Source organism: Heteronotia binoei, chromosome 13 (genome assembly GCF_032191835.1).
Source record: "Heteronotia binoei isolate CCM8104 ecotype False Entrance Well chromosome 13, APGP_CSIRO_Hbin_v1, whole genome shotgun sequence".
NCBI classification, from domain to species: domain Eukaryota; kingdom Metazoa; phylum Chordata; class Lepidosauria; order Squamata; family Gekkonidae; genus Heteronotia; species Heteronotia binoei.
The window spans coordinates 2,504,248-2,532,119 of record NC_083235.1 but is presented as its reverse complement, the minus strand read 5'-3'; the positions used below and the strand labels follow the sequence as shown (position 1 = coordinate 2,532,119).

At 50.8% G+C, this 27,872-nt stretch overlaps 1 protein-coding gene across 3 annotated transcripts in view; it reads left to right on the top strand.

Moving 5' to 3' along the window:
- TRIP10 (thyroid hormone receptor interactor 10) overlaps positions 1–27,872 on the top strand; it is a 221,749-nt gene that overhangs the window by 178,417 nt on the left and 15,460 nt on the right. For 2 of the 3 annotated variants that reach the window (XM_060252053.1, XM_060252052.1), the window contains exons 3-9: positions 1,981–2,037; positions 3,682–3,829; positions 4,202–4,264; positions 5,794–5,898; positions 7,434–7,562; positions 11,809–11,955; positions 16,411–16,614. In XM_060252053.1, the coding sequence (XP_060108036.1) occupies positions 1,981–2,037; positions 3,682–3,829; positions 4,202–4,264; positions 5,794–5,898; positions 7,434–7,562; positions 11,809–11,955; positions 16,411–16,614 (853 nt within the window). Of the gene's footprint in view, positions 1–1,980; positions 2,038–3,681; positions 3,830–4,201; positions 4,265–5,793; positions 5,899–7,433; positions 7,563–11,808; positions 11,956–16,410; positions 16,615–16,871; positions 16,876–26,910; positions 27,093–27,872 lie in introns of all 3 variants that reach the window. The other variant, XM_060252054.1, reaches the window with a different exon arrangement.

Sequence of the window (27,872 nt, the reverse complement as noted above, 5' to 3'; positions counted from 1 at the left end):
TTGGCACCCTACCTTGTCGGGCTGCGCCATGTCAGGCCGGGCCTTGTGTGTACCTATTTAAGATTAGGTAGCAGAGAAACTTTTAAAAGGACCCAGACAAGCACAAAAGGTTTTTTTAAAAAAAATCTTAAAACATTAGCATTTGTTGGTGTTAAAGGTGCTTTCTTTGCATCTCTCCCGTGCGATTCAGGGAACTGGGCAAAGGAAGCTCTGGCTCTTTCCTTCCTTCCCCAGGAGACCAGGAGGGGGAGGAACCTCAGCCAATAGAAGGAAGAGAGGCTTGGCTCAGTAGCTCTGCTGTGCGATTGAGAGAGCCTAGCAAAGCAAACTCTTCCCCTTCCACCCCAAGGGAGGAGCCTCAGCCAATGCAGAAAACAGAGGCTTTCCTCTGTAGCTCCTGAACAAGCCTGGGAAAGCAAGCTGTGATGCAGAAGGAAGCAAGAGGGAGGGAGAAGGAAGCAGATGAGAGCCAGTCACTCAGGGGCCTCATAGGAACCTTCCAGGGGCCTGATTCGCATGTTTGACACCACGGCCACAGTGGCAGTTGGCAACTATGGCTGTGAATGTTGTAATGCTGCAAAATCAAACAGCGCTTTTGTTGAGCCTGCTGGTGGCTTCTGCATCAGTGTGTGGTTTACATTTCCAAGGCAATATAGCAGTGGGGTTCCTCAGAAAGTGCTTGCTGTGAAAGTCTTATTGAAATGAATGGAGAATTCCCAGAGTATTGTACTGTTGAGTGGAGAATTCTCGTGTCTCTGTGTCTTCCCCTGTGGAGAACCAGAGAAGTTTATTTCCTCCTTCATCCTGGAAGGAAGTAGGCGGTGGGTGGTTATTTTGCTTCCCAAGCTGGAGACGCATTATTGTAGCCTTCTGTCTTCTCTTCCTTTCTGTGCCGGGATATTCTGTTCCACAGGACGCCCTCAGCGATTATTGCTTTTTATTTTAAGATGTGTCCTTACGTCAGATTTTATCCCCCCGCCCCCACCAATATTCCTGGTATGGTTTTTCTCCTCCCAGATTCCAGTCCAGTGGCATGTGTAAGGCCAACAATGTTTAATTCTGGGTATAAGCGAGAACAGAGTGACTTAGTATGTGTAGGGAGATAAGGATACAAAAACTCATACCCGGTATTAGATTCAAATGTTATTCAAATGTTGCCGTGTTTTGCAATCACTTTTCTAGATAGTTCTGCCATACTATAATCCACCTTCAGGCCCAGTGAGGAAAGGTAGACTAGAAATGAAAGATAAATAACAACACACACAAACACACACAAGGGTGGGGAGGGGGGAGTCGGTCCTACCCAAGGCACCCCAGAGAGAACCTTCTATGGCAGGGGTGTCGAATTCATTTGTTATGAGGGCCGAATCTTCACCTTGCTGGGCCAGGCCTTGTGTGTCATAAAATGTAACGTCAGGTATGGAAGATATACACTTTATAAAGAACAGAAACACACACACTCAGCCTAATCCACCTCACTGACTTGCTGAGCCTCAGCCGACAGAAGGAAGGGAGGCTTAGCTAAGTAGCTCTGCTGTGCGATTGAGAAAGCCTGGCATAGCAAGCTCCCCTTCCCCCACTTCCTCCCCAAGGGAAGAGCTTTGCTCTGTAGCTCCTGTGCGATTGGGCAAGCCTGGCAACACAAGCGGTGATGCAGAAGGAAGCAAGAGAGGGGGAGAAGGAAGCAGACGACAATGAGTTGCTTGTGGGTCTGATAGGAGCCCTCCGGGGTCCTGATTCAGCCTTCCGGCCGCATGTTTGACACCCCTGTTCTAGGGTTATGTAGCTTGTGGAAATAGTCATACAAAATTAATTAGACCTTTGACTTGCTGGATTGGAATTATTTTTTGGAATGTTCACCCAAGCCTCTGTGCTTAGATTTGTCAAACAAACCGATGGAACGAAGACGTTGTTGCCGATAAAGACGATTGTTTTCATCCACCTCCTACATGCTTATTTTTCTCTCCTTTTTTTGGACAGGAATTTAGTAAAAAAGCATCTTCCCAAGAGGACGTCGCGGGAAGACCCGGAGTCAAAGTAAGGACTGTGCCATGTTTGCATCTCTGCCAGAAAGCCTGTCTTGTGCTCACTTCATCCCATGCATTCTCAAAACAGAAGAATCTGGGAGAAGAACCTAGATTAGCTCTATTTCAGATTTCTTGCCAAGATCTAAACATGGAGTTCTGTCTTAGCATACCTGGTAACAGTTTATTTGCCCTCAGCCCAGTAAGAACACAAGAAGGGCCCTGCTGGATCAGACCAGTCCAGCCTCCTGCCTCACTCAGTGGCCAGCCAGTTCCTCTGGAGGGCCAGCAACAGGGCAGAGAGGCCAAGGCCTTCCCCTGAGAAGAACATCAGAAGAGCCCTGCTGGATCAGACCAGTGGGGGCCCATCTAGTCCAGCCTCCTGTCCCACACAGTGGCCAGCCAGTTCCTCTGGAGGGCCAACAACAGGGCAGAGAGGCCGAGGCCTTCCCCTGAGAAGAACATCACAAGAGCCCTGCTGGGTCAGACCAGGGAGGGTCCACCTAGTCCAGCCTCCTGTCTCACACAGTGGCCACCCAGTTCCTCTGGAGGGCAACAACAGGGCAGAGAGGCCGAGACCTTCCCCTGAGAATAACATCAGAAGAGCCCTGCTGGGTCAGACCAGGGAGGGTCCACCTAGTCCAGCCTCCTGTCTCACACAGTGGCCACCCAGTTCCTCTGGAGGGCAACAACAGGGCAGAGAGGCTGAGGCCTTCCCCTGAGAATAACATCAGAAGAGCCGTGCTGGATCAGACCTGGGAGGGTCCACCTAGTCCAGCCTCCTGTCTCACACAGTGGCCAGCCAGTTCCTCTGGAGGGCAACAACAGGGCAGAGAGGCCGAGGCCTTCCCCTGAGAATAACATCAGAAGAGCCCTGCTGGGTCAGACCAGGGAGGGCCCATCTAGTCCAGCCTCTTGTCTCACACAGTGGCCAGCCAGTTCCTCTGGAGGGCAACAACAGGGCAGAGAGGCCGAGGCCTTCCCCTGAGAATAACATCAGAAGAGCCCTGCTGGATCAGACTAGTGAGGATCCATCTAGTCCAGCATCCCGTCTCTAGCCCATTTTATTGAAGTATATGTACTTTCCCCCATATAACTCCACAAGGAAAAGGGCTAGAGACCAGTGTTCCCTCTAAGCTGAGATAGCTCATGGGTTTTTTTTCGCCTCTGGCTCACACAGTTTTGTCTTAGCTCAGGAAAAATGGCCCCAGAACAAGCTAAGTTATGCAGTAGCTCACAACATTAATGCCACGAGCTCACAAAGTAGAATTTTTGCTCACAAGACTGCACAGCTTAGAGGGAACGTTTCTAGAAACTCTTTAAGATTGTTATCGATATATCATTATACCAAAATATTCACTGGGTTCTCTATACTCTCAGTTTTTTTGTTTTTAAAATGAGGCAGCCATGATAAAGTCTGACACTGTCTTGAAATGTTGTTATTCTACAGCAAGTGTGGACCATCTCTGTCTACAAAGCAATCGTTCTTTTGCTGACACCCCCCCCCCTTCCAATTACATCTCCCATGCCAAGGAGTCAAAAGAGTAGGCACCATCTCCCCAGCCCGTGAAGGCCCAGAGCAGACTGTGTGTTCTCTTGAGGAAGGAGGCAGCCAGCGAAGCATTCGATCCACTGACAGCTGTTTCCTTTTCGGCAGGTTCTGCCAGTACCAGGCCTTCCTGCAAGTGGTGCGGGAACTGAACGACTTTGCCGGCCAGCGTGAGATCGTAGCAGAGAACCTCCTGACGCGGATATGTGTGGAGCTGGCCAAGTACTCTCAGGAGCTGAAGCAGGAGAAGAAATCGGTAAAGTATCCCCCAGTTTGGTGCAGTGGCTGAGTGTGCGGACTCTTGGGGAGGGACGGTGGCTCAGTGGTAGAGCATCTGCTTGGGAAGCAGACAGTCCCAGGTTCAATCCCCGGCATCTCCAAAAAAGGGTCCAGGCAAATAGGTGTGAAAAACCTCAGCTTGAGACCCTGGAGAGCCGCTGCCAGTCTGAGAAGACAATACTGACTTTGATGGACCAAAGGTCTGATTCAGTAGAAGGCAGCTTCATATGTTCAAGGAGTGGGACCGTGGGGGAGCAGAGCGAATGGAATATAACGTCATTCGGACTCTTCTCAGATGATATTTCTTAATGAAGACTTCTGTTCTTATAACCTTCTCTTCTCTTCCCAGCACTTGCAAGAGGGCAGAAGGGCTCAGCAGCAGCTGGAGAATTCCTTCAAGCAACTTGAAAATGTGAGTTGTGTTCTAAAGGGGAAGATTAATACTATAGGACAGGGGTGCTAAAAATGCAGCCAGGGGACCAGATCAGGCTCCCGGAAGGGTCCAAGCAGACCCATGAGCATATCAAAAGTAGGTTTGTAACTTCCAGATACACACCTGAACAGCATACTCAAGATTGCTCCAGCGCAGACATGGTCTCCAGTTTTTGATGCAGTAATTCAGAACAAGAGGTGTGAGTTATCAGAGACTATTAAATAAACAAAACGTTCTCTCTTACCTGGGAGAACCGGGTTTGATTCCCCACTCCTCCACTTGCAGCTGCTGGAATGGCCTTGGGTCAGCCATAGCTCTCGTAGAGCTGTCCTTGAAAGGGCAGCTTCTGGGAGAGCTCTCTCAGTCCCACCTACCTCACAGGGCGTCTTTTCTGGCGTGGGGGGATGGTAAAGGATATTGTGACCTCTCTGAGATTCAGAGTATAGGGTGGGATATAGAAAGTAGAGAAAGAAGTCCTTTTCTCCCTTTCTCACAATACAAGAACTCGTGGGCATTCAATGACATTGCTGAGCAGTCGGGTTAAAACGGATAAAAGGAAGTCCTTCTTCACCCAAAGGGTGATTAACATGTGGAATTCACTGTCACAGGAGGTGGTGGCGGCTACAAGCATAGCCAACTTCAAGAGGGGAATAGATATATATATATACACACACACAAACACATATATTGGCCACTGTGTGACACAGAGTGTTGGACTGGATGGGCCATTGGCCTGATCCAACATGACTTCTCTTGTGTTCTTATATAAATTCAATATCTTTTTCTTAATTTTGTTCGTCTGTGTCTGCTCCCTGGCATTACATTTTATGACCCACATGGCCCCAACCTGACAAGGTTTCGTTTATGTCAGATCCGGCCCTCATAACAAATGAGTCCAACCCCCCTGCTCTACGCCCAGTGCCCGGTGTAAGAGAGCCCTGTTGAATAGAAGACATGCAGCTACGTCTGTTGCTTAGGCAGAGGGAGCAGAGCTGTGGGGGTACTGTTTCCCTTGGAATTCCCCAGATATTTGTTGGACAGAAATGTCTTGCAGAGGCCTGAATGAGGCCTTTTATTCAGCGAATGTGCCCTCCGTCCGTTCTTTAAAACGATTATGGGATTAATGAACGGAAGAAAGAGGGTGACAAAGCTGAAAGTGAATCTGCTGTGTCCCTGTTGACCCCAGACTCCCCTGTGTTGTATCCTTTGGGGGGGAAATCTCTTACAGCCCCAAAATTTTGATTAATCCTCAAGGGTGAAACTCTAGCAGGAGCTCTTTTGCATATTAGGCCGCACCCTGCTGTTGTAGCCAATCCTCCAAGAGCTTACAAAAAAGCCTTGCAAGCTCTTGGAGGATTGGCTGCATCAGGTGGGTGTGGCCTAATATGCAAAGGAGCTCCTGCTGGAAACGTTTCGCCGCTCCAGGGTCTGTGATGCTCAGTCAGGAAGCCCCCCAGGGGCCACGATCCATCGCACCACGAGATTGCTTCTGTGTCCCTTCCTCGCAGAGCAAACGCAGATTCGAGCGCGACTGCAGGGAAGCCGAGAAAGCGGTTCTGACGGCTGAAAAACTCGATCAGGACATCAACGCTACCAAGGCAGATGTGGAAAAGGTCAGAGACTGAGTGGAACAGGCAGGCCTCGGATTCAGCGGGAGCTCACAGGAGGACCACTCCTGAACCTTTCTGAGGGTTCCCCCTCCTCCTCCCCACCTATCTTGTCCATTGAATAGAGGGTGCAGCTGCATAACAATCCCTGGATTAGGGGCAGCCAGCCAGCCAGCCGCCAGGAGCTTTGCCATGCCCCCAGCAGCCCTCGTTAACCCCTGGAGAAGCCCATGCCACCCTTTCTCCACTTCTGATGTGATTTTGGGCGGTGGGTGGCTTGCTGGCCTTTTGACTGGCAGGGTGGCCCAGGAGAGCCCCTGGTGAGCGAGGCCTGCTTGGGCTGGCTGGATCTCTAGCCAGCCCAAGCAGGCCTTGTTCACCCGAGGCTCTCCTTTCTTGAGTTGGGTTGCTTTTGGCTGGTGAGGGGACGGCATATGCTAATGAGCTCCACCACCTATTTTTCTACAAAATGGCCCCCTCTCCCCTCCCCCCTGGCTGCTTTAGACTGCTCAAAGCAATAAACTCTTTATAACACTCTTTTACTGTTTGTGCATGCTGATTCATCATATAAAAATGAATAACAGCAACACAGTGCATGTCGCCTTTGTATTCCTGTCTTTTCTCTGAGCATTGCAGGGGTCCCTCTCTTGGGGGGGGGGGTTATCCCATTTTATTGTTGTAAGTGTCCTGGAGAAGTCAGTGAGCCAAATTAAAAGAGTGGCTCTCTGTCTGGGCAGGACCCCTTGGGATCCCAGCTGCCGCCAAAGCAGTATTTTAGGAAATCTGTACCACCAGTCAAATCTCCAGTGGCCAATCAGACGTCTGGCTGGGCAAAAGCCTCACCTGGCCCCACCCCCTTTCTAAAAACACTTAGTGAGCATGAGGAAAGATTTTCGATGGCACCATGTTGGGTAGGGTTGCCCAGTCCAGTTCAAGAAATATCTGGGGACTTTGGGGGTGGAGCCAGGAGAAATTAGGGGTGGAGCCAAGATCAAGGCTGTGACAAGCATTATTGAACTCCAAAGGGAGTTCCGGCCATCACATTTAAAGGGACGGCACAACTTTTCAATTCCTTCCTTCCATAGGAAATAATGAATGATAGGGGCACCTTCTTTTGGGGCTCATAGAATTGGACCCCCTGGTCCAATGTTTTTGAAACTTGGGGGGTATTTTGGGGAGAGGCACTAGATGCTATACTGAAAAATTGGTGCCTCTGCCCCAAAAAACAGCCCCCACAGAGCCCCAGATACCCGTGGATCAATTCTCCATGATTTTCTATGGGAATAAATCTCCATAGGGAAAAACAGAGTTCCCAGCAGACATTTCCCTCCCCTCCCCCCGCTTTCTGAGGACCCTGAAGCGGGGGGAGGGCCTCCAAACCGGGGGATCCCCTGCCCCCACCTGGGGATTGGCAACTGTAATGTTGGGGCCTCGAGATACAGGTTTTCCGCTCATTAATTTATTTGAAAGGTTTATACCCCTTTATCTCTCTCCCCGCCCCCAAATAAATGGACGTGGCAGCTCTTTCTGGCTTCTTGCAGGCTAAACAGCAGGCCCATTTGCGTAGCCACATGGCTGAGGAGAGCAAGAACGAGTACGCTTCCTGCTTGCAGAAATTCAACCGCAACCAGAGCCAGTTCTACTTCCTGGAGATGCCACAGATCTTCAGCGTAAGTCCAGGCGACCGTTCAGTTCAGTTTGGACTAGGCTGAGTCCTTCTCCCACCTTTCTGCCGTAAGAAGGGACTTCAAATGTGCATGCGGAAACCTGGTGCTTTTTTTGAGCCGGAACTCCTTTGCATATTAGGCCGCACCCCCCTGATGTAGCCAATCCTCCAGGAGCTTACAGTAGGCCCTGTACTAAGAGCCCTGTAAGCTCTGAGACGATTGGCTACATCAGGGGTGTGTGGCCTAATATGCAGGGGTGGAATTCTAGGAGAGCTCCTTTGCATATTAGGCCACACCCCCTGATGTAGCCAATCCTTCAGGAGCTTATATTAGCCCCTGTACTAAGAGCCCTGTAAGCTGTGGGAGGATTGTAGGGTTGCCAAGTCCAATTCAAGAAATATCTGGTGACTTTGGGGGTGGAGCCAGGAGACATTGGGGCGGAGCCAGGAACAAGGGTGTGACCAGCATAATTCAACCCCAAGGGAGTTCTGGCCATCACATTTAAAGGGACAGCACACCTTTTTACATGTCTTCCTTCCATAGGAAATAATGAAGGATAGGGGCACCTTCTTTTGGGGCTCATAGAATTGAACCCCTTGGTCCAATCGTTTTGAAACTTGGGGGTTACTTTGGAGAGAGGCACTAGATAAAATACTGAAAATTTGGTGCCTCTCTACCTCAAAAAACAGCTCCCCCAGAGCTCCCGAAACCTCCAGATCAATTCCCGATTATACCCTATGAGAATCGATCTCCACATAGGGAATAATGAAGTGCTCAGCAGACGTTTCCCTCCCCTCCCCGCTGCTGTTTCTGGCAACTCTGAAGGGAGGGATTGGCCTCTCTACTCACGAGTTGCTGCCAACTTCTTCCAAGTAACACAGACACACCATCCCAAGAGGAAGCCTTTCCAATCGGAGAGTAAAGCCTCCGGAGGGGGAAAGTCACATGGTCCTCTGGGGGTGGGGCTTCCCCCCCCTGCCGACCAGCTGACTGGGGGCAGGAAGGAGCCTGGGAAAGCGGAAGAACCCACGCTGGGACCAGGGGATTGGCAAGCCTAGAAGATTGGCTATATCAGGGGGGTGTAGCCTAACATGCAAAGGAGTTAGGATTACCTTACTTGGTATGTTCTTAAAAAGATGAATAGGTTTTAGGGACTAGAGCCCCTTCCCTGTGAGGAAAACCTGAAGAGTCGGGAATTTTCAGTTTAGAAGTGAGTTGACGAAGAGGGGACTTGATAGAGGTTTATAAAAGTTATGCACCAGGTGGAGAGAGCAGGCAAAGAGAATGATTTTCTCCCTCTCCCAAGATGGTAAGAACTGGAGGGCATCGAATGAAGCTGATGGGCAGGAGGTTCAGGCCGGACAAAAGGAAATCCTGCTTTACACAGGGAGTGATTAAAATGTGAGATTCCCTGCCAAAGGATATAGTGATGGCCACAAGAAAGAAAGGCTTTGAAAGGGAAGTAGATGGATTCCTGGAGGATGTCTGTTAATGGCTACCAGCCATGGTGACTGCGGGGAACCTCCACATTCCGAAGCAGTAAGCCTCTGAATCCCAGAGCCTTGGCCTCTGTCCCCTGTTATTGGCCCTCCAGAGGAACTGTGGTTGGCCACTGTGAGACAGGAAGCTGGACTAGAGGGACCCTCCCTGGTCTGACCCAGCAGGGCTCTTCTGATGTTCTTCTCAGGGGAAGGCCTCGGCCTCTCTGCCCTGTTGTTGGCCCTCCAGAGGAACTGGTTGGCCACTGTGTGAGGCAGGAGGCTGGACTAGATGGACCCTCCCTGGTCTGACCCAGCAGGGCTCTTCTGATGCTCTTCTCAGGGGAAGGCCTCGGCCTCTCTGCCCTATTGTTGGCCCTCCAGAGGAACTGGCTGGCCCCTATGTGAAACAGGAGGCTGGACTAGATGGACCCTCCCTGGTCTGACCCAGCAGGGCTCTTCTGATGTTCTTCTCAGGGGAAGGCCTCGGCCTCTCTGCCCTGTTGTTGGCCCTCCAGAGGAACTGGCTGGCCCCTGTGTGAGGCAGGAGGCTGGACTGAATGGACCCTCCCTGGTCTGACCCAGCAGGGCTCTTCTGATGTTCTTCTCAGGGGAAGGCCTCGGCCTCTCTGCCCTGTTGTTGGCCCTCCAGAGGAACTGGCTGGCCACTGTGTGAGACAGGAGGCTGGACTAGGTGGACCCTCCCTGGTCTGATCCAGCAGGGCTCTTCTGATGTTCTTCTCAGGGGAAGGCCTCGGCCTCTCTGCCCTGTTGTTGGCCCTCCAGAGGAACTGGCTGGCCACTGTGTGAGACAGGAGGCTGGACCAGAGGGACCCTCCCTGGTCTGACCCAGCAGGGCTCCTCTGATGTTCTTCTCAGGGGAAGGCCTCGGCCTCTCTGCCCTGTTGTTGGCCCTCCAGAGGAACTGGTTGGCCACTGTGAGACAGGAGGCTGGACTAGAGGGACCCTCCCTGGTCTGACCCAGCAGGGCTCTTCTGATGTTCTTCTCAGGGGAAGGCCTCAGCCTCTCTGCCCTGTTGCTGGCTCTCCAGAGGAACTGGCTGGCCACTGTGTGAGACAGGAGGCTGGACTAGATGGACCCTCCCTGGTCTGACCCAGCAGGGCTCTTCTGATGTTCTTCTCAGGGGAAGGCCTCGGCCTCTCTGCCCTGTTGTTGGCCCTCCAGAGGAACTGGTTGGCCACTGTGTGAGGCAGGAGGCTGGACTAAATGGACCCTCCCTGGTCTGATCCAGCAGGGCTCTTTCGATGTTCTTCTCAGGGGAAGGCCTCGGCCTCTCTGCCCTGTTGTTGGCCCTCCAGAGGAACTGGCTGGCCACTGTGTGAGACAGGAGGCTGGACTAGGTGGACCCTCCCTGGTCTGATCCAGCAGGGCTCTTCTGATGTTCTTCTCAGGGGAAGGCCTCGGCCTCTCTGCCCTGTTGTTGGCCCTCCAGAGGAACTGGCTGGCCACTGTGTGAGACAGGAGGCTGGACCAGAGGGACCCTCCCTGGTCTGACCCAGCAGGGCTCCTCTGATGTTCTTCTCAGGGGAAGGCCTCGGCCTCTCTGCCCTGTTGTTGGCCCTCCAGAGGAACTGGCTGGCCACTGTGTGAGACAGGAGGCTGGACTAGGTGGACCCTCCCTGGTCTGATCCAGTTGGGCTCTTCTGATGTTCTTCTCAGGGGAAGGCCTCGGCCTCTCTGCCCTGTTCTAAGCCCTCCAGAGGAACTGGGTGGGCACTGTGTGAGACAGGAGGCTGGAATGGATGGACCCTCACTGGTCTGACCCAGCAGGGCTCTTCTGAGGTTCTTCTCAGGGGAAGGCCTCGGCCTCTCTGCCCTGTTGTTGGCCCTCCAGAGGAGCTGGCTGGCCACTGTGTGAGACAGGGGGCTGGACTAGATGGACCCTCCCTGGTCTGACCCAGCAGGGCTCTTCTGATGTTCTTCTCAGGGGAAGGCCTCGGCCTCTCTGCCCTGTTGTGGCCCCTCCAGAGGAACTGGCTGGCCACTGTGTGAGACAGGAGGCTGGACTAGATGGACCCTCACTGGTCTGATCCAGCAGGGCTCTTCTGAGGTTCTTCTCAGGGGAAGGCCTCGGCCTCTCTGCCCCATTTTTGGCCCTTCATAGGAACTGGCTGGCCACTGTGTGAGACAGGAGGCTGGACTAGATGGACCCTCACTGGTCTGATCCAGCAGGGCTCTTCTGACGCTCTTCTCAGGGGAAGGCCTCGGCCTCTCTGCCCTGTTGCTGGCCCTCCAGAGGAACTGGTTGGCCACTGTGTGAGACAGGAGGCTGGACTAGATGGACCCTCCCTGGTCTGATCCAGCAGGGCTCTTCTGATGTTCTTCTCAGGGGAAGGCCTCGGCCTCTCTGCCCTGTTGCTGGCCCTCCAGAGGAACTGGTTGGTCACTGTGTGAGACAGGAGGCTGGACTAGATGGACCCTCCTTGGTCTGACCCAGCAGGGCTCTTCTGATGTTCTTTAAAGAATCCCCAGCAGCAACAGACAAGAGGGCAATGGAGGAAGGCTTTTCTGAGGCATGCTGCATTTGAAGCCCCGCCCCCTGCCATTCCTGTTCGCCTGTGAATACCAGCAGGGTTTTCTTCACTTCTGGCTGCCAGGAACCCATGACTGGCACCTCACCAAGCCCCTCTGGCCAGTGGGGTGGACTTGCCCAGAGGCTCGCGGCAGGCTGCTTCCCATTGCGCTCCCGCCCAAATGACCCCGTGTGCTCTTCTCTTTGCTCTTCCCTTCTCCTTCTTCCCGCGCCCAGAAGCTGCAGGAGATGGATGAGCGGCGGGTGCAGCGGCTCAAGGAAGGCTACGGCATCTTCTCCGAGACGGAGCAGCAGGTGGTGCCCATCATCGGCAAGTGCCTGGAGGGCATGAAGGCGGCGGCGGACTTGGTTGATGAGAAGAATGTGGGTGCCCGCCAGACCAGTCCCTGTAGACACCCTCTGCTGTAGAGGTTGCAGAGAAGGGGCCGTGTGCTCTCTAAGGGGGATCGCCCGCATGTAGTACCCCCTCTCCACCCTCTGGAAGCCCCCTCCCGCTGCGGAAATCAGCTTTGGGCTCTCAGTGAAGGGATGAAGGATGGTTCCGGTGGGCAGCCATGTTGGTCTGAAGTACTAGAGCACCACAGGGGCTCCTTTAAGACCCACACGATTGAGTTGGGAGCCAGACGGGTGTCGTGGTTAAGAGCAGGGCTTGCTTTTTTTTTTTAAGCATAAACTCCTTTGCATATTAGGCCACACCCCCATGATGTAGCCAGTTCTCCAACAGCTTAAAGGGCTTTTCATACGGGGTCTCCTGGAAGCTCCAGGAGGATTGGTTACCTCAGGGAGGTGTGGCCCAGGGCTCACTTTGTAGCAGGAGCTCCTTTGTGTATTAGGCTGCACCCCTCTGATGCAGCCAATCCTCCTGGAGCTTACTGAAGGCCCTGTACGAAGAGCCCTGGAAGCTCTTGGAGGACTGGCTACATCAGGGATATGCAGAGGTGGAATTCTAGCAAGAGCTCCTTTGCATATTAGGCCACACCCCTCTGATGCAGCCAATCCTCCTGGAGCTTACGGTAGGCCCTGTACGAAGAGCCCTGGAAGCTCTTGGAGGATTGGCTAGATCGGGATGTGTGGCCTAATAGGCAAAGGAGCTCTACCTATGAAAAGAGCCCTGGTTGGAGATTATTTGATTCCCCTCTCCTCCTTTATGTGCAGCCAGCTGGGTGACCTTGGGTCAGTCCCTGTTCTCTCAAGAGCAGTTCTCTCTGAGCTCTCTCAGGCTCACCGACCTCACAAGGTGTCTGTTAATGTGGCTGAAGAAGTGGGCCTGCACGCAAAAGCTTATGCCCAGAATAAACTGTTGGTCTTAAAGGTGCCACTGGACTCCAACTGTGTTCTGAAGGGAAGATGCTTTCTGACAATCATAGACGAGCATAGCTATGATGCATTTCGATTTATTTATGTATAGCCTGCTTTTGGGGAACAGTGCTCCCTTAGTGTGAGCTAGTTCACAGCTTTCTAGCCTCTGGCTCACACATTTTTGTCTTAGATCGGAAAGGGGGGCTCCAGAGCAAACTAATTTAGAGCACAACTGTAATTTTAACTTAATTTAGCTCACAGCAGTTCACAACTTCAATGCCAGTAGCTCACAGAGCAGGATTTTTGCTCACAAAACTTCACAGCTTTGGGGGAGTATTGGTTGGGACTCAAAGCAGCTCAGAATACCCTTCTTCCCTCCCATTTCCTCACAACAACCACCCTATGGAGTAAGCCAGGCTGAGAGTTTGAGATGCACCCCGGGTCACCTGGTGAGTTTCCATGGTAGAAGTGGGAATTTGAACCCAGATCACACCAAGTCCTAATTTGCTATTCTGCCTGCCAAACCACAGTGGCTGTCAGTGGGCGTCTCCTCTGCCCCCCTGACTATAGGCAGGAATGGCTTCCTCCTGCGACTGGTAATCCTTTGACTGGCCGATGTGCAGGATTGCAGTGGGGGTCTCACGCATGCAGAGGGTGTTCTCTGCCATTTCCGTCCCAGTAAGCGATCCAAAAGGTTCCCTGCTTCCACATTGTGGTGTGTCGCAAAGCAGTTGGAATGAGGATCCTGTGAAATTAGGAGGAGGGGGTTGTGAGTTCCCTGCATTGGGCAGGGGGTTGGACTAGATGGCCCTGGAAGTTCCTTCCAACTCTAGGATTCTATTAGGAAGAACTTCCTGACCATTAGAGCGGTTCCTCAGTGGAACAGGCTTCCTCCTCGGGAGGTGGTGGGCTCTCCTTCCTTGGAGTTTTTTCAACAGAGGCTAGATGGCCCTCTGACAGCAATGAAGATCCTGTGAATTTAGGAGGAGGGGTTTGTGAGTTTAGAGCGGTTCCTCAGTGGAATAGGCTTCCTCCTCGGGAGGTGGTGGGCTCTAGTTCCTTGGAGGTTTTTCAACAGAGGCTGGATGGCCATCTGACAGCAATGAAGGTCCTTTGAATTTAGGGGGAGGTGTTTGTGAGTTTCTTGCATTGCGCAGTGGGTTGGACTAGATGACCCTGGAGGTCCCTTCCAACTCTAGGATTCTATGATTAGGAAGAACTTCCTGACTGCTAGAGGGGTTCCTCAGTGGAACAGGCTTCCTCCTCGGGAGGTGGTGGGCTCTCCTTCCTTGCAGGTTTTTCAACAGAGGCAAGATGGCCATCTGACAGCAATGAAGATCCTGTGAATTTAGGAGGAGGGGTTTGTGAGTTTAGAGCGGTTCCTCAGTGGAACAGGCTTCCTCCTTGGGAGGTGGTGGGCTCTCCTTCCTTGGAGGTTTTTCCACAGAGGCTAGATGGCCATCTGACAGCAATGAGGATCCTATGAATTTAGGGGGAGGGGGTTTTGAGTTTAGAGCGGTTTCTCAGTGGAACAGGCTTCCTCCTTGGGAGGTGGTGGGCTCTCCTTCCTCAGAGGTTTTTCCACAGAGGCTAGATGGCCATCTGACAGCAATGAGGGTCCTGTGAATTTAGGGGGAGGGGTTTGTGAGTTTCCTGCCTTGTGGAGGGGGTTGGACTGGATGACCCTGGAGGTCCCTTCCAACTCTAGGATTCTATGAAGGCTTGATAAGCAGTTGACACTTGACGGTGTTTGTTTTGTGAGATCGAACATTTCATCGCATCAAACCCGGGGACCCCAACACAGTGCCCATTGCAGGCAGCTTCCTTGGCCCCACCCAGTGCTTTTAGAAAGTGGGTGGGGCTAGGTCAACAGGGCTTCAGATTGGCGTGCTGATTAACAGGCATCCTGAAAGAAAGGAGTTCCTGCCTGAAATGTTAAAGGAGGGGTGGCCAGATTGGGGCTCTTTCACACACATTGGGTGGCTCTTGAAGCTCCCACCACCCCATCAGCGGCCTGGAGAAGGCCTTCGTCTCTTTAAATCACTCCGCCAAGCCAGACAGTGGCTTGGAAAAAGCATTTAAAGTTAAAAGTTGCTTTCTTTCCATCTCTCTCTCTCTGATCTTTCCATCGCTCCCTCTCTGAGAGCCAGTTTGGTGTAGTGGTTAAGTGCGTGGACTCTTATCTGGGAGAACCGGGTTTGATTCCCCACTCCTCCACTCGCAGCTGCTGGAATGGCCTTGGGTCAGCCACAGCTCTGGCAGAGGTTGTCCTTGAAAGGGCAGCTTGTGAGAAAGCCCTCAGAGGGTGTCTGTTGTGGGGGAGGAAGGTAAAGGAGATTGTGAGCTGCTCTGAGACTCTTCGGAGTGGAGGGTGGGATATAAATCCAATATCTTCATCTGCTTCACAGGGTGTCTGTTGTGGGGGAGGAAGGTAAAGGAGATTGTGAGCCGCTCTGAGACTCTTCGGAGTGGATGGTGGGATATAAATCCAATATCTTCATCTACCTCACAGGGTGTCTGTTGTGGGGGAGGAAGGGAAAGGAGATTGTGAGCCGCTCTGAGACTCTCTGGAGTGGAGGGCGGGATATAAATCCAATATCATCATCATCTTCTTCCTCCCTCCCTCCCTCAAATATTTGATGTTTTTGTCTTGTGGCTCTCAAACATCTGACATTTATTCTTTGTGGCTCTTAAGTTAACCAGTTTGGGCCACCCCTGTGTTAAGGAGTTACCATCAGAGTAACTGAAGAGTTACTATTTAGAGTTTAGAGGAGTGTAACCTCACTCCTTGACATTTTGTCAGGGGCTCCGCCTCCTTTGACGGCCATTTTGTGGTTTTGCCCACCACACCACCCTTTGTCCAAATTCCAAAGGTGCCTGCAGTCTCAAAAAACATTGGGGATCCCTTCCTGTATGGCATTAAATGTATTCAGCTGCTCGTATGTAGAGGTTTGCTGTTTTGGAACAACTCCAGCGTACAGAATGCCTAGATAAATCCCTGTCTTCCTACTGTGGCTGGGACACTTGGTTCTCGTCACAGTTTAGAGGAGAAGATCATTGTTATTTAAAACATTTCTTGGCCTCCTTTCCACCTTACGGAACTTGAGGCAGCTTGCAGTCTAAACAAAACAACAGTCATCTTAAAAAAATGTAACAAAGGACACAATCCAAAATCACAGTTCGGACTGCCAATAAATAAAGACTAGATTAATCAAATGCAGTCATAAATACAGCTTCCTTCAACTGCCTCCTGAAGATGGAAAGTGAGGAGGCTGGGGATCTTGTCCCAGAATCACGGGGCTGCCACCGAAAAGGCCCCATCCCCTGCACCTACCAGATTAGCTTCTTTGATTGGTGGGACAGTTAGGAGAGCCTCAACCTATGATCTTAATTCCTAAGGGAAAGACAGTCCTTCAGATGTACTCTGTTGGCATAGAGCAGGGTGGGGGGAGCAAGTGGGGGGTCTGTATCCAGGCTGCTTCTTCTGCCCCCCTAACCTGGACGCCATCCTCTCTCTAGGACTCGCAGATGTTGGTAGAACTCCACAAATCAGGCTTCGAGAGGCCGGGAGACCTGGAGTTCGAAGACTTCAGCCAGCCCATGAACCGCACCTCCTCTGACAGCAGCTTGGGGACCCCCCGCGGCACCCTCGACGGCCGGCTGGACCCCCGCCTGCTGGGCAAGAACAAGGCGAAGCGCTGGCCCTTCAGCAGGAAAAACAAGGTAGGGGCCCTGGAGGAGAGAAGGGAGAGACACCCCGGGGCTTCCGCCTCTCCTCGTGCTCCTCTCTGCCTTCGGGCTGCCACAACAAACGGGTTTCTCTTACCCACTGTGGCCTTGTTGGGGAACAGGAGGCTGAGTTTGTTCCTGCCCCCAGGCCCCGAATCTCCAGGCAGGTGCCCTGCAGAGGTCATTCCACCCCACTAGCCCCCGGCTCAAGATGCACCTGATGACCCCCCCAGCCAAAGAGTGACCCTCAGCTCCGTGAGAGGCAGTTAGCAGGACACCACGTCCCCCGTTCTCCCTGCTCTCCGGCTGCCTTCTGTGTCTTTTCTTGGCTGTTTGTGCTTGTGAAATCCTTTTTATTTTTTCCTGCAACCAACGTCCGGGACCTGGCTGTACCTGAATGAAGCTTTGAAGTTCACCTCCTCTCTTCAGCCGCCTCCTGTCCTGTCCTGCTTAGCCCCCAGACCCTTCTGGCCAGGGAAATCTGCAACCTGCCACATATATCTGGACCCCAGGAGAGATTTCCAGCTGCCTTCTGTCACTCACAGCTGGAGCGACCGGGCAGAGCTTGCTCTTTTTCTGGGCTGACTTCTGCATCTGGTGCTGAGGAAAGAACTAGTGTAAATACCACAGAAGAAGGGGTTTCGGTGTAAAGTCAAAACAGATAGAATACCACTGAAAGACAATGGGTATACTTCAGTCCTTATATATGATTTATCCTATGTACAACTTTAAACCAGTGTATACAGTTGTCAACATCAATTGAACATAAGAACATAAGAGAAGCCATGTTGGATCAGGCCAGTGGCCCCTCCAGTCCAACACTCTGTGTCACACTTAAGAACATAAGAGAAGCCCTGTTGGATCAGGCCAATGGCCCATCCAGTCCAACATTCTGTGTCACATAAGAATGTAAGAGAAGCCATGTTGGATCAGGCCAGTGGCCCTATCCAGTCCAACACTCTGTGTCACACTTAAGAACATAAGAGAAGCCATGTTGGATCAGGCCAGTGGCCCATCCAGTCCAACATTCTGTGTCACATAAGAATGTAAGAGAAGCCATGTTGGATCAGGCCAGTGGCCCTATCCAGTCCAACACTCTGTGTCACACTTAAGAACATAAGAGAAGCCATGTTGGATCAGGCCAGTGGCCCCTCCAGTCCAACACTCTGTGTCACACTTAAGAACATAAGAGAAGCCATGTTGGATCAGGCCAGTGGCCCCTCCAGTCCAACACTCTGTGTCACACTTAAGAACATAAGAGAAGCCATGTTGGATCAGGCCAGTGGCCCATCCAGTCCAACACTCTGTGTCACACAGTGGCCAATATATGTGTGTGTATATACACACACACACACACACACACACACATATATATATATATATATATATATATATATATATATATATATATATATACACACACACTGGCTAATAGCCACTGATGGACCTCTGCTCCATATTTTTATCCAATCCCCTCTTAAAGCTGGCTGTGCTTGTAGCCGTCACCACCTCCTGTGGCAGTGAATTCCACATGTTAATCACCCTTTGGGTGAAGAAGGACTTCCTTTTATCCGTTTTAACCTGACTGCTCAGCAATTTCATGGAGTGCCCACGAGTTCTCGTGTTGTGAGAAAGGGAGAAAAGGACTTCTTTCTTTACTTTCTCCATCCCATGCATAATCTTGTGAACCTCTATCATTTCACCCCGCAGTTGACGTTTCTCCAAGCTAAATTGATTCTGTTGTAGCTTTGAACTTTGAGTCTGTGTAAGAAATTATTGAAATCAGGTTCCATTTAACAGCCTGATTAACTGAAGAAGGAAAAGGAAAGGAAAGGTCTCCTGTTTAAGCACCCATCGTTTCCAACTCTGGGGTGACGTTGCTTTCACGTTTTCATGGCAGACTTTTTTTTACAGGGTGGTTTGCCATTGCCTTCCCCAGTCGTTTACCCTTTCCCCCCAGCAAGCTGGGGACTCATTTTATGGAAGGCTAAGTCAACCTTGGGCCGGCGACCTGAATCCAGCTTCCACCGGAATCAAACTCAGGTCGTGAGCAGAGAGTTCAGATCACAGTCCTGCAGTACTGCTGCTTTACCACTCTGCGCCACGGGGCCACTAGCTGAAGAAGACCAGTATTGAAATGTCTTGAAATCTAGAGGGGACGTCTTATGAAGGATTTCCTGGCCCCTTCATTGGAAAGGATTTCGCAAGAAGTGATGGACTACTTTATGAACTTTATTGGAGGAAGGCTTTCTGAAAATCCCTCTTTTGGAAAGTATTGGAACTAATTGTTGTTTGTTAATAATTTGCAAATTTTCTGGAGGGAAGGAATTGGATATTGATGTTGATATTTGTATACACTGGTTAAAAGTTGTATCTAGGATAAATCACATATAAGGATTGAAGTATACTCATTGTTTTTCAGGGGTATTCTATCTGCTTTGCAGAAAGAATTACGACAGAGTTCCTTGGGCAAGTTCTTCTTCTCCTCCCTCCTTTTCCCCAGACGATCTTTTGTAACTTCTGTGTGGGCCATTTCCTGATGTCAGGCTTGTTGCTCTCCTCCCCTTTGAGCTCTTTTGTCTCACCTGAGCACCTGCTGTGAGCATCCTGAAGGTGTGTCTTTTCTCCCATCAGGAGCGTGGGCGCTGCTTCACTTCCAACTCCCCAAGCCCTAGATCTGGCCTCTGAACTCTCTTCGCACATTTCCCCTCCACCGCATCTGGTTGGCGTAGGGGTTAAGTGTGCAGACTCTTATCTGGGAGAACCGGGTTTGATTCCCCGCTCCTCCACTTGCAGCTGCTAGAATGGCCTTGGGTCAGCCAGAGCTCTCTTATCTGGGAGAACCGGGTTTGATTCCCCACTCCTCCACTTGCAGCTGCTGGAATGGCCTTGGGTCAGCCAGAGCTCTCTTATCTGGGAGAACCGGGTTTGATTCCCCACTCCTCCACTTGCAGCTGCTGGAATGGCCTTGGGTCAGCCAGAGCTCTCTCAGGAGTTGTCCTTGAAAGGGCAGCTGTTGTGAGAGCCCTCACATCCTCACCCACCTCGCAGAGTGTCTGTTGTGGGGGGAGAAAATATAGGAGATTGTGAGCCGCTCTGAGTCTCTGATTCAGGGAGAAGGGTGCGGTATAAATCTGCAGTCTTCTTCTTCTTCCTTTAACTCCTGCAGTGCAGAAATAGCAGGGCTGCCAAACTCAGTTGCTTGGACACACGCGGGGAGGGACGGTGGCTCAGTGGTAGAGCATCTGTTTGGGAAGCAGAAGGTCCCAGGTTCAATCCCTGGCATCTCCAAAAAAGGGTCCAGGCAAATAGGTGTGAAAACCTCCGCTTGAGACCCTGGAGAGCTGCTGCCAGTCTGAGAAGACAATACTGACTTTGATGGACCAAGTGTCTGATTCAGTAGAAGGCAGCTTCATATGTTCATCTGTGGCTGCCCTTCTCTTTGCCTGCCTCGCATTTGGCTTTATAACACTCTCCCTCTCATCTCTGCTTCTGGACACCTGTAAGGTGACTGCCTGTCTCTCCCTTTCTTCTTTGGTATCCACAAATCCCTCTCAGCTGCTCAGCTTACAGGAGGAGGGTGGTAAAGAGCAAAACGGCTCAGAGTGCCTTACCTCTCCTTCTGAGGCCACTGGACTCTTTCTCATTGAGCAGGGAAACCCTCCTAGACACTCACAAACTTGCTAAAGCATGTGGTGTGTTGATATAATATTTCATAAACTAGCAAGTACAACCTACTATTACATACTCCAAACAGCTTTTAAAATATGTTTTGATTTATTTTAGAGAAAGAATGGGCTCCTGTCCAACATCTACATTTATTTAAAATGTTTGGCCAGTTATATTTCAACCTTGGACTATTTTTCAATGTTAGCCACCATAGAATCATAGAACTAGAAGGGACCTCTAGGGTCATCTAGTCCAACCCCCTGCACAATGAAGGAAATTCACAAGTACCTTTCCCCAGGGGTGGAATTCCAGCCGAGCTCCTTTGCATATTAGGCCACATACCCCTGATGTAGCCAGTCCTCCAAGAACTTACAAGGCTCTTTTTTGTAAGCGGAGGATAGGCTACATCAGGGGTGTGTGGCCTAATATGCAAAGGAGCTTCTGCTAAAATTCCACCCCTGCCTCCCCCTAAATTCACAGGATCTGCATTGCATGTTCAGATGGCCATCTAGCCTCTGTTTCAAAACCTCCAAGGAAGGAGAGCCCACCACCTCCCAAGGAGGAAGCCTGTTCCACTGAGGAACCGCTCTAAACTCACAAACGCCTCCCCCTAAATTCATAGGATCTTCATTGCTGTCAGGTGGCCATCTAGCCTCTGTTTAAAAACCTCCAAGGAAGGAGAGCCCACCACCTCCCAAGGAGGAAGCCTGTTCCACTGAGGAACCGCTCTAAACTCACAAACGCCTCCCCCTAAATTCATAGGATCTTCATTGCTGTCAGGTGGCCATCTAGCCTCTGTTTAAAAACCTCCAAGGAAGGAGAGCCCACCACCTCCCAAGGAGGAAGCCTGTTCCACTGAGGAACCACTCTAAACTCACAAACACCTCCCCCTAAATTCAGAGGATCTTCATTGCTGTCAGATGGCCATCTAGCCTCTGTTTAAAAACCTCCATGGAAGGAGAGCCCACCACCTCCCGAGGAGGAAGCCTGTTCCACTGAGGAACTGCTCTAAACTCACAAATATCTCCCCCTAAATTCAGAGGATCTTCATTGCTGTCAGATGGCCATCTAGCCTCTGTTTAAAAACCTCCAAGGAAGGAGAGCCCACCACCTCCCAAGGAGGAAGCCTGTTCCACTGAGGAACCGCTCTAAACTCACAAACACCTCCCCCTAAATTCATAGGATCTTCATTGCTGTCAGGTGGCCATCCAGCCTCTGTTTAAAAACCTCCAAGGAAGGAGAGCCCACCACCTCCCAAGGAGGAAGCCTGTTCCACTGAGGAACCGCTCTAAACTCACAAACGCCTCCCCCTAAATTCAGAGGATCTTCATTGCTGTCAGATGGCCATCTAGCCTCTGTTTAAAAACCCCTAAGGAAGGAGAGCCCACCACCTCCCGAGGAGGAAGCCTCTTCCACTGAGGAACCGCTCTAACAGGCAGGAAGTTCTTCCTAATGTTGAGCCGGAAGCTCTTTTGATATAATTTCAACCCGTCTGCTCACTGACATTTTTAAAAGTCTCCAAAGTCTCAGTGTTGTTTGGCTGCCCCACGAGGAACAGCTGTGACCTCTGCCACACATGCTTTCCACATTCAAGAGAGGACACGGCACTTCACAACAGATGCTGAGCCGTATTGACTTCCTGCGTGTCCTTACACGGCCCCTGCCTTCCTCGTCTCTCATTGGATGGGAAATTTGCACACAAAAATATTACCCGCCCCCATAGACCCACATTTTCCAGCCAAAATATGCAGTTGCTTAATTTGTAAGCACATCTTTTAATGAAGCTTCTTGTTCATCATTCAGTGCTGTGGCAGGAGAAGTAAGAGAGATGCAGGAAAAAGAAACAGGTAGAGCTAAAAAAAGTCCCCCCAAAAATGGTGTGGAGGAGTTATCAAGCAACTGCCCACTTGGAAATATATTGAGTAAAATGGTAGCATTTATATGGGAGTATATTGTTCAAAGCATGTTTAGTTACATTACCTCATGATCTTACAGTGATTAGGGGTGGAATTCTAGCCGGAGCAAGAGCCCCGTGGTGCAGAGTGGTAAAGCTGCAGTACTGCAGTCGGAGCCCTCTGCTCACGACCTGAGTTCGATCCCAGCGAAAGCTGGTTCAGGTAGCCAGCTCCAGGTTGACTCAGCCTTCCATCCTTCCGAGGTTGGTAAAATGAGGCCCTGGCTTGCTGGGGGAAAGCGTAGATGACTGAGGAAGGCAAGGGCAAGCCACCCCGTAAAAAGTCTGCCATGAAAATGTTGTGAAAGCAACGTCACCCCAGAGTCGGAAACGACTGGTGCTTGCACAGGGAACCTTTCCTTTTTCCTTTACAGTGATTAGGGGTGGAATTCTAGCAGGAGCAAGAACCCCATTGTGCAGAGTGGTAAAGCTGCAGTACTGCAGTTGGAGCCTTCTGCTCACGACCTGAGTTCGATCCCCGGCGGAAGCTGAGTTTTCAGGTAGCCAACTCGAGGTTGACTCAGCCTTCCATCCTTCTGAGGTTGGTAAAATGAGTACCCAGCTTGCTGGGAGGAAAGTGTAGATGACTGGGGAAGGCAATGGCAAACCACCCCGTAAAAAGTCTGCCGTGAAAATGTAAAAGCAGCGTCACCTCAGAGTCGGAAACGACTGGTGCTTGCGCAGGGGACCTTTCCTTTTTCCTCTAGCGGGAGCTCCTTTGCATATTAGGCCACACACCCCTGATGTAGACAATCCTCCAAGAGCTTGTAAAAAAGAGCCTTGTAAGCTCCAGGAGGATTGGCTACATCGGGGTGGGGGTGGCGGCCTAATATGCAAAGGAGCTTCTCATAAGCTTCTCTAGCCGCTGAGTGAATCTCCCTGCTTTAGAGCACGCCTGTAAGAGGGATGAGTATTATTAGCTACTGCATCAATTAGTTTGCTCTGGGACCATTTTTCCTAAGACAAAAACGTGTGAACCAGAGACTAAAAAATTGTCAGCTAGCTCACAATAACTCAGCTGAGAGGAAACGCTGGCCGTGAGCATGTTTTGGTGTAGCCAGTTCGGTCTAGTGGTGAAGTGTGCGGACTCTTCTCTGGGAGAACCGGGTTTGATTCCCCACTCCTCCACTTGCACCTGCTAGCATGGCCTTGGGTCAGCCAGAGCTCTCTTATCTGGGAGAACTGGGTTTGATTCCCCCCTCCTTCACTTGCACCTGCTGGAATGGCCTTGGGTCAGCCAGAGCTCTCTTATTTGGGAGAACCGGGTTTGATTCCCCCCTCCTTCACTTGCACCTGCTGGAATGGCCTTGGGTCAGCCATAGCTCTCTTATCTGGGATAACCGGGTTTGATTCTCCACTCCTCCACTTGCAGCTGCTGGAATGGTCTTGGGTCAGCCAGAGCTCTCTTATCTGGGATAACTGGGTTTGATTCTCCACTCCTCCACTTGCAGCTGCTGGAATGGCCTTGGGTCAGCCAGAGCTCTCTTATCTGGGAGAACCGGGTTCGATTCCCCACTCCTCCACTTGCAGCTGCTGGAATGGCCTTGGGTCAGCCAGAGCTCTCTTATCTGGGAGAACAGGGTTTGATTCCCCACTCCTCCACTTGCAGCTGCTGGAATGGCCTTGGGTCAGCCATAGCTCTCTTATCTGGGAGAACCGGGTTTGATTCCCCACTCCTCCACTTGCACCTGCTGGAATGGCCTTGGGTCAGCCAGAGCTCTCTTATCTGGGAGGACCGGGTTTGATTCCCCCCTCCTCCACTTGAACCTGCTGGGATGGCCTTGGGTCAGCCATAGCTCTGGCAGAGGTTGTCCTTGAAAGGGCAACTTCTGGGAGAGCTCTCTCAGCCCCACCTACCTCACAGGGTGTTTGTTGTGGGGGAGGAAGGGAAGGTGATTGTAAGAGAGCCAGTTTGGTGTAGTGGTTAAGTGCGCAGACTCTTATCTGGGAGAACTGAGTTTGATTCCCCACTCCTCCACATGCAGCTGCTGGAATGGCCTTGGGTCAGCCAGAGCTCTTGTAGGAGTTGTCCTTGAAAGGGCAGCTGCTGTCAGAGCTCTCTGAGCCCCACTTACCTCACAGGGTGTCTGTTGTGGGTGGGGGGAAAATAAAGGAGATCATGACCACTCTGAGATTCAGAGTATAGGGCAGAATATAAATCCAATATCTTCTTCTTCTTAAGCTGAACATTCTCACACACGTGCATGCACACGGGCAGTCAGTGAGGGGCAGCGGTCAACATGGGACAGAGACTCAAGCTAGACGTGGCCTGTAGCTCAGGTCACCCACAGGGACTTGCAGACAGATGGCAGGGACAAATCCCCAACGGGAACTCACTTCTGCAAACGATGCCCCCGGAGCTGTTTCAGAGCGGGGAAATGGTACAGGGAGAAAGGCTGAAGCCCTCCGCCCTGGAACCCCTCCCCCATCATGAACAGACCCCTGTGGCAATGAAGAAGTGCGTTCCACAGGGAACCTGTGAGTGCCATCTGCCAGTGTCTTCCCCCCCCGGTGGACTCACATTACGTGTACAGTCAAGTTGGGCTGTAAGACTGGCAGAGATTGGGTAAAAACAATTTTTATTATTCTACAACATATTATATCACTATTTCATTTACTTCTCTGAAATAAAAGTCAATATGTTGCATCACATTTCCACCTCCCCTCCTCCCTTTCAAGACTTCCCCAGTGTTACTTACAATATAAAAGCAACAAAGGTAATTTAACATTTTAAAAAACTGTTTAAAAAGAAAAAAGGAACTTATACTTCTTTATGGTTATTACCTCATTCGATTAATGATCCAATATATTACTAAATTAAGTCATATTATCTATCTTATTATAATCTTTAAGAAAGAACAAAATATTTTCTCATACTCTCATTTAACTATTCTTGTCTCAGTAAATTTAAAATAGCTGATAAACAAGTTATCCATTATCAAATATCACCAAGTGTCCTTTCCAATGTTCTTCCACATAGTTCTGAAACTTTCACCATTCATTATTAAATTTTTCCATATCAAGTTCCTTTAGTATTCTTGTTAATTTGTCCATTTCACTCCAGTGCATAGTTTTTATAACCCAGTCCCATTTTTCTGGAATTTTATTTTGCTTCCACAACTGTGCATACAATGTCCGTGCACCTGATCTTTTTACCTGGAGATGCCAGGGATTGAACCTGGGACCTCTGCATGCCAAGCAGGGGCTCTGCCACTGAGCCAGGGTCTCAGGTCAAGGTCTTTCCCATCCCCTCCTGCCTGGTCCTTCTAACTGGAGATGCCGGGGATTGAACCTGGGACCTTCTGCATGCCAAGCAGAGGCTCTGCCACTGAGCCAGGGTCTCAGCTCAAGGTCTTTCTCATTGCCTCCTTCCTGGTCCTTTGAACTGGAGATGCTGAGGTTTGAACCTAGGACCTTCTGCATGCCAAGCAGAGGCTCTGCCACTGATCCAGGGTCTCAGGTCAAGGTCTTTCCCATCACCTCCCGCCTGGTCCCTTTAACTGGAGATGCTGGGGATTGAACCTAGGACCTTCTGCATGCCAAGCAGAGGCTCTGCCACTGATCCAGGGTCTCAGGCCAAGGTCTTTCCCACCACCTCCTGCCTGGTCCCTTTAACTGGAGATGCTGGGGATTGAACCTGGGACCTTCTGCATGCCAAGCAGAGGCTCTGCCACTGAGCCAGGGTCTCAGGTCAAGGTCTTTCCCATCCCCTCCTTCCTGGTCCTTCTAACTGAAGATGCTGGGGATTGAACCTGGGACCTTCCGCATGCCAAGCAGAGGCTCTGCCACTGAGCCAGGGTCTCAGGTCAAGGTCTTTCCCATCCCCTCCTGCCTGGTCATTTTAACTGGAGATGCCGGGGATTGAACCTGGGACCTTCCGCATGCCAAGCAGAGGCTCTGCCACTGAGCCAGGGTCTCAGGTCAAGGCCTTTCCCATCACCTCCTGCCTGGTCCTTTGAACTGGAGATGCCGGGGATTGAACCTGGGACCTTCTGCATGCCAAGCAGAGGCTCTGCCACTGAGCCGCAACTCTTCAGAATGACTGTTTTCTCGCTGCTAACACTGCACGCTGTCCCTGTTGGTGGCAATGAGATTCAGGGAGATCGTAGACTTCTTTCAGGGCCTCCACACCAAAGATTCCAGCTGGGGGTTAGAGATTGGGGGTGGGGCTTGTATCAGAGAATGTGTTGGAATGAGATCCTTGCATCCTGCCGGGTCCTTTCAGCCCCCCCCTGGAAAGCCTGCTCTGCTTCTCGTCGTGCCCCTTTTCCTCTTACGCCCCCTGTTGGCCAGGCGCTGCTCTGAATACTGTGCTCCCCCTCCCCCGTTTCCCCCCCTCCCGTGCATCTTGATTTTAATTACAGTGCATTCTTCTTATATTGGGTTTGATGTTGCCTCATCGAAAGGAAAGAGGGAAGCCGTGTGAGCACGGAGTAGACTCAGCCCTTGCAACCTCTGGCAAATAGTCAACAAGGCGCTTTGGCCAGCTTGTCGCTAGCCGTGTACAATATAAGTGGAATGTACTGTCGGTGCCCCATTTCACGTGTTTTTGGGGGGTGATTTTGTGTACGTGCCTCTTTATTTTCTTACAGTTTTCTCCTCTGTGTGTGTTTGTGTGTGTATTTTTGTTTGTTTGTTTCTCGTCTGTGGCCCTTGTCCGTCGCTAGCTCCCTCCCCTCCCCTCTCCCCCTTAAATTGCCCCTCCTTGTCGTCTCCTTCCCCCTCCTCTTCCGCCATCAATGGACCTCCGTCCCCCAAATTCACCCGTGACCCCCTGTCTTACTGTTTGAACGAGATCAATAAAACAGTCAAACCCCGCATCACGTCTTTCCGCAGCCTCCGACGGGGGGTAAGTGGTTCCTTTTTTACCATCAGTCGGCATCCTGGGTCTGTGGTTCAGAAATCCCCCCCCCCCCCTTTGCAGTGTCAAAAGCAATGTGGATCTAAGGCAACCTTTTTTCACGCTCGGTGGTCCTGTCCAATGATTAAAAAATGTTGGAAACAGGTTGTCAGAGGGATTTTTAAGAACACAAGGATTTGGGTTCCATTTTCTCCAGCTCTGATGCAACATAATTTATGGGATTCGAAGCAAAGGTGGAATTCTAGCAGAAGCTCCTTTGCATATTAGGCCACGCACCTCCTGATGTAGCCAATCCGCCAAGAGCTTACAAGGCTCTTTTTTGTAAGCTTTTGGAAGATTGGCTACATCAGGGGTGTGTGGCCTAATATGCAAAGGAGCTCCTGCTGGAATTCCACCCCTGATACTAAGTCTGTTCTCAAATATCATAGAGAATCAATGATTTTATTAACTGCATTTAAGGCCGTTATTGCTCTTAAATGGAAAGATGAGCATTCTCATACTTCTGTGAGCATGGTATCTTAAAATTTGCACTATTTTATATTAAACAGGATTACTGATGAACGTCAGCATCCCATTAATATGCCTCAGCATAGATTTATAATGGAAAAGTGGCTGCCCGTTTTAAGAATTATTTTTTCTGGTTACTTCTCTCTAGCGTAATTTGCAAAAATTGGTTGTTCTTCCTGTATCGTTGCATATGTGTGGATTGTATGCATTTTCTGTATCATTCTTCATGTGTTGCCATTCTCTGGAAGCTGTTTGCGTTGA